Consider the following 6,747-nt stretch of genomic DNA (forward strand, 5'->3'; position numbering starts at 1 on the left):
GCTACGACAAACTGGTTTCATCCTAACCCAACTCCATTGATGTTGTTCTGGTGTTTTATTCATTCTATTTGTTGCTCGCTGCATTTTGGGGACTCTGATAGGGTTTTGAAAGGGGAAGCATGTATGTTATTTCTGGATTGGTTGCAACGTTCCGAGTATATGGAAAATCAATCGCAGGATATGTATTGATGAAGAATGGAAATTAATGATGAACTCCAATCGAAGCAAGGTTTTGTGAAGCGAAAATTAATCCTCCTAATTAAACACAGCGTAAACACACAAGAACAGTGCGAAGGAGAGTCCACTGAACGTAGCTCTGCTCGTGCCTCCTTCATCACCTCCCACCGTTGCTGCAAAATCATGGATGAATAAATGAAAAAAAATGATGGTGATGAATGAGAAAAAGAAAATTGAGAGAATTCTTACCTGGAGGCGGAAGCAACGACGGAGGCGGAGCCAAAGAGAAAGGTGCTGAAATTTTGAAAAAAGTAAAATAAAATAAAATTTGATATGTTGTATAAGATAGAAAGGTTTGGAAGCTAAGAGCAAATTAGAATGCAGTAATAAGGAGTAACCTTTGCAGGAGGTGAGTTTGAAGTTGACGCCGCAAGATTGAAGAAGTTGAATAGCGTGAGAGAGAGTGGTACCTAAAGCTTCAAAGGCTCCAGGAGTTAATTGAATATGGCTTCGGTTCGACCACAACCGGAGCCGAAAAGAGGGTATTTTTGCTTCGGTTGACACCCGGGACCAAAAGTTACCCCTTTTTGCCTCACCCCAATATACCTCGGTTCTGGAACCGAGGCAAAATATTAAAAATAACCGAGGCAATAAGGCCTTACTGCACTGGTACCCGAAAAACAAGTACACTTAAAAACCAATCAAATTCAAATGCAGGGTCGAGGAAAATTATGTTTTCATAAGTTTATGTTTTTAATTTATTGATTTTTATTTCATATTCAATACTATTTTCTTTATACGAAGTATTTATGCAATTGTAAGACCCATTAATTTTGGCTTACTAATTTTCTGCCCTAAAGTTAGTGGGCTGCCCTACAGTCCTAAAGGCCGACCCATAGGATAAAAGCTTTCATGTTGCCCTAATCCCACACTTATTTTCATTCTCACAGATCCAGCCGTCAACCCTTTCTCCCTCTCATGAAAAGCTCTGCTAGGGTTAGGTTTTTGCCATCTTCAAGCTAGCTCGAAGCTATTCTCTACTCCATGTAAGTACTATGCTAGCCATTCTCGTCTCCATTGTTCCTTTTCGTTTCTTTCCGTTAGGGCTTCAAGTAACCCATATCGTGCTCCTGTTTCTCTATCCTTTCAGTTCTTCCATTCGCTTCTTGAGCTGTTGTGCTCGTGAGTTCGGTGTCGAGGGAGTGTTGGGTCGTTTGCTAGCTTATTCCAGGTACGGGGAAGCTAGAATCCTCTGTTTGTTTGGTGCGAGTATGCTGTTTTGTGTGCTTGGTGATTCTCTTTTGTGTTTACCTGTTGATATGGATGTATGATACGGTGGGATTGTTGCTTGTGGTACGTATTAGCGTCTGTTGCAGGTGAAAATAGTGGCGGGCACTGATAAACTCGCCCAAGCGAGCTAGTCTCGCCTAGGCGAGATTAACAGAGGCTCGCCTAAGCCTTTTTCTCCACGAATGGTCGCCCAGGCGACCTGCTGTGGCTTTTGAGCGAGCAGGCAACTCGCCCAGGCGAGAGGGATCTCGCCTAAGCGAGATCCCGCATTGCCCACGCTCTTGTTCTTGTGCCCTCGCCTAGGCGGAGGGGGTGGCTCGCCTGAGCGAGATCCCTCAGCCTGAGCGAGCTGCTGGGCGAGACTGTGCTGTGTTTGAATGTCTATTGGTCCCTGAATGATCTGTTTTCGTTGAGTATGATTGTATGATGAGTGATCTGTATATAACGGAGCATGAAGTATATTTTTGGCATGATTCATGAATTGTGAATGATGGGTTGGTATGAGACTTAGCATGTGAAATGAATGTGTGGATTGAAATTAAAGGAACATGGTATTGACACGAGATGAGACCCTAGACTCATGGGATGGTGATGATCAGTGGTATGGATTCAAAATGTGATGCGTATGAGGAATAAATCTCATGGATGGGTATGGAATTGTAAACATGCTTTTGATGTTCTCCTAATGTTGTTTTATGAATGTTGGTCCATGTCAGCGTGTAATTCCTTGGGGTCTCTAGGTGAGACCTCCGGGGCTACGCTTCAGTGGTCGGGACGTAATCCCATGGCCCCTGTTAGTGGGTGTCCATGGTGGTGCCCCATCTGTATAACTAGGTAAGGATTCAAGGTAAGGTTGCATCCTGACACTCTGAGGAGCCAGTTAGTCTCACCTAGAGCCAGTTAGACTCACCTAGAGCCAGTAAGGGCTAACCTTGTGGTGAGGGAGATTTGATTCATCGTAACACTTGTAACACATAGCTCAGGATCGAGCAGCTCAGGGTCGAGCAGAGGTATCCACCACAAGTGCAAGCATCCGCTGAATCCGACCAAGTTATACGTATCCGGATGAGTCGAGTCGAGTCGAGTCGTAGTGTATTGAATGAAGAGTCATGACATGCTTGGTTGCTATATGGATATGGGATGATGATAATGTATTTGACTATATGATGAATATGTGTTGGCTCTAGCTTACCCGTTTTGTTGCATGGTTGTGTTGTATGTGGCTGTTCTTCCTTGCGATGATCATCAACTTGGTTGATGGGAGCAGATGGGCGAGGTCCTCGTGGTCAACAAGGGAACGGCGATTCTGCTACCTAGCCATCTGGGTTGTACCTTATACTTCTTTCTGTCATGTTTCCTTTAGGGCTATGGCCCCTGTACTCGTGGTTATTAGATTGTAAACTTTTAATTGAACAGTTTTCTGCTTTTGTTGGCATCGTGGTGTGCCTAGTTTTGTAGGGGTGATGTTGGAAACCCCAAGACTGCGTGGTTATACTATCTTATGTGTGGCGTTTCCTTTAATTGCATTTATAAATTAAATAGGACGTTACAACAATTATCTTCTTTATATTGGTATTTATATAGATATTAAAAAGTTATAAACTAATATCAATAATTATTTATGAAAACATATAACTTATGTAGATATATAAAAACTACATACTAATATTAATAATTTTTATAAAAAAATAGTTATTTACTAAAAATAATTAAATATTAGACTATTTTTAAATATATAATTAAATTAATTAAATTATTTATATTTTATAAATGAAATACTTACATATAATTTATTTATAATTATAATGTATCCTAAATAATTTAGTTAATATTTAAAAATCTAAAAATAAATAAACTTATAAAAAAGTATTACAGTAAAATATAATAAATTTATAATTATATAAATCAATTAACAATCCTTTATTTCAAATCATAATTTATAAATACATAAAACAATTGTAAATACATTTTTAAAAAATATAATTCCAAAAAAATTTATAGACATTTTTATGAAAAATATTTTACAATAAAAATTACAAGTATCTTTTGTAAATAATTATTTTAAGAAAATTTGTAAAAAAAATCTACAGGTAATAATATTACTTATTTACAAATAATTTTCTATAATATTTTTAGAGACTTCTTGAAGAAAAAAATAATTCTAAAAGATTTTCATGAATATTTTTTGTGAAAAATATTTTATAATAAAATTTGCAAATAGTTTTTATAAACAATTTTTTAAAATTTTATATTCTTTTAATAATATATAGTAATATAAATTAATTAATATTTTTATTCAAAATAAATTAACATATAAAGATATATAATAAAGTTAATAATTTATATAATAATAAAACATATTTTTAATAATTTATTAAAATATTGGTAGTTTATAAAATTTGCATAAAAAAGTTAATTTTTTAATTTAAACAATGATGAATAAATTAGTGTGAAAATAGTTTTTGTATTATTTCCTCACTAAGAAATTTTATTCATTAGTTACGAATTTGTAAGTAAATATTTTATGATTAAATAAATCTGAATTTTATGAGGGAATAGCGATAAAATGACATATCTCTCTCAAAGCAAAGCTAATTAGCTTCAAAGTAGTTTTAATTGTTTTTTTAGCTAATCTCTTGGTAAATAGTGAAAAATATTTTTACTAACTAATTTCTCTTACAAATTAGTTATAGAATTTTTTATCATTGATCCTTCGCTAAATAGATAGACATTAGTGAGGAATAATTTCTTTAGCTATTTTCCCTCACAAATTAGGTACAAAATTTTTTGGGTCGCTAATCTCTCGCTAAATAGAGAGACATTAGTGAAAAATAATTTCTCTAGCATATTTTCCTCGCAAATTAGCTATGGAACTTTTTTGTCGCTAATCCTTCACAGGGGGACATTGGTGAGAAATAATTTCTCTAGCTAATTTTCCTTGCAAATTATCTACGAAACTTTTTTTCGCTAATCCATCACTAAATACTGAGACAATAGTAAGAAATAACTTTTCTCGCTAATCCCTAGAAAATTAGTTACGGGAATGCTTTTATCACTGATCCCTCGTTAAAAAGTGAGAAATTAGTGAGAAATATTTTTCTTAGCTAATTTTCCTCGCAAATTAGCAATTTCGTTATAGTGTATATATACATAAAAAACTCATAAGGATGTTTCACAAACTAAATCAAATAATAACAAGTATGATCATCAATAAATAGTAGGATCCATGATATGTTTCTATCTAGGAAAGAGTACGATTATTTCTGAATTTGAATCTTCAAAAGACATGACAAAAAGAAATCATTACAAAGTCTAAAATAGCTATATCTACACAAATAAGAGTATGATCAACAATTAGAGCATGATTTTATGATCTCTATCAAATATAGATATGCCTAGAGCATAGAAAAGCCACATACAAGAAGAAAAAATATTGCTTCGAAAAAAAAAGGTAAAAAATGAACTTACTCAAAAGAATAAATTGTTTAGTCCAAAATGTTCCTTAACTCCTCAAATTTTTCATGGTGCAATTTGATTGTGAAAATAATAAAAAATTGATGATGAAAATTGAGATGGAAATAAAAGGAGAGAAAGAGATGGAGGCACGAAAAAGAGAGAAACCAAATAAAGAAGTAAAAGAAATTATAATAGAGAGGGAAAATGTGACATCCCATTTCAAATAGAATAATTCTACTGAATTAAAACATCGCATGGTTATAGAAATAAACAGAGCAATCAAAAGAATACATACATAAGGAATTCACGGTTACAGTCATCCATAAACTTTGCTTGGGAAGTAAAACTTAGGCAAAGTCACAGTGCCTTAAACCAAACATAAGATAAAAGAGATTAACAGTTTTCAAAAAGAGGTTGCTCCTAGAGCAAGAAAGTTCAAAAAGGCTTTAGGGCCAAGACGTCTCTCCTAAGAGCCACAATGAATGGGTCCAGCTACACAGCGTCGCTGCCCCCATCAGATCTACCACCAGGATTAGCCCCATCTGCTTCCACCAAAAAGGTGATCATCGCAAAATAGATAGCAAGACAAATACACAGAGAACGAAAGGGTAAGCTAATGAAATATTTATAACATATTACAAAACATGTACAAGCAAAACATGTGATTAGTGATTAACTCGTAAACATTCAAATCATGTGAGGGCAGACAAATGCAAGTTACTACAACTCGATATCCGGATCATACTCTTGATATACAATTCTAAAGGAAGTATGCACTTGTGCTGGTTTGTAAACTCTGCAGAGTCTAGACGCAAGGGGTTATCACCCAACCATACACAGGGTTAATCCTCTGATGTCTTGGACCCAAACTATCCCAAGACTAGGACCTCCTGCCACTCTCACCACATAAACCATTTTGCTCTATGTGAGCATGAATGCACTAGGCATGCACATATATACATATATATATCACTAGGGGTTTCCCATGAAACCCCTTCCCAACACATTTCACATGCCTATTCATCACCCAAATTCCATGCAATTCCATCATCAAAGATATTATGTTTCTCAACTCATGCTCATCACATGCATACCAATACACCATCCAACATCAAAATCACAGATCATACATAACAACACTTTAATTTCAGTCCCATTCAAGTAGACATACCAAGCATGGTCACATTCTATGAGCAAAGAAATTAATTAACATAAGCATGGAGTAGCATCAGCCAACACAACAGCCCCTATTGAGGATTCTCGCCCAAACTAAAGGTTCTCGCCCAGGCGAAAGGGTTCCTTTCGCTCAGGCGCCCCCTTCTCGCCTAGGCGAGAGCTCAACAATGGCCACTGCAGGATTTCATGTGGGTTCTTAGGCGAGGGTCACTCGCTTGGGCGAGATTAGCAGGTTTCTCACATGTTGGCACATGCACATCTCGCTCAACCAAACATAAACACGCATAAATCATTTCCATACACCCAACAACAACATTCAAGCCTTTCCGGCACAATACAGTCTGCAAAATAAACAAAAATACTAAAAGGAACGAAAATCTTAGCTTCCCTTACCTTAAGTAGAGTTAAGCTTAGGGGAGAGAACACGTAGGAGGGGGACTCCAAACGAGGACAATTTTTAAGAAGCTAGAAAAATTTCAGACAAGGATGGAGGACGAGGTTAGGAACGGAACCCACACAAGACCACTTAAGAAAAGAAAAGGAATCAATAAGAGCTCAAGCTTACGATTCTAACTTACAGGAAGTGAGTTTGATTCTCTCCGAGGGAAACCAGTTGTGCCCTACCAGAGCTCCTGCTTCAGCACCAGA

General features: G+C 36.0%; 1 protein-coding gene across 1 annotated transcript; it reads right to left on the reverse strand.

Annotated features, from left to right (window-relative positions):
- Nucleotides 1-255: 255 nt before the first annotated feature.
- Nucleotides 256-5,490, reverse strand: LOC114194838. The gene is made up of 4 exons (XM_028085249.1): nucleotides 5,420-5,490; nucleotides 576-790; nucleotides 427-471; nucleotides 256-350 (listed from the first exon to the last, which is right to left on the reverse strand). The coding sequence occupies exons 1-4, from the start codon at nucleotides 5,488-5,490 to the stop codon at nucleotides 256-258; spliced, it is 426 nt and encodes a 141-aa protein (XP_027941050.1).
- Between the last annotated feature and the right edge of the window lie 1,257 nt (nucleotides 5,491-6,747).

The sequence above is a fragment of the Vigna unguiculata genome, chromosome 8, assembly GCF_004118075.2.
Source record: "Vigna unguiculata cultivar IT97K-499-35 chromosome 8, ASM411807v1, whole genome shotgun sequence".
NCBI lineage: Eukaryota > Viridiplantae > Streptophyta > Magnoliopsida > Fabales > Fabaceae > Vigna > Vigna unguiculata.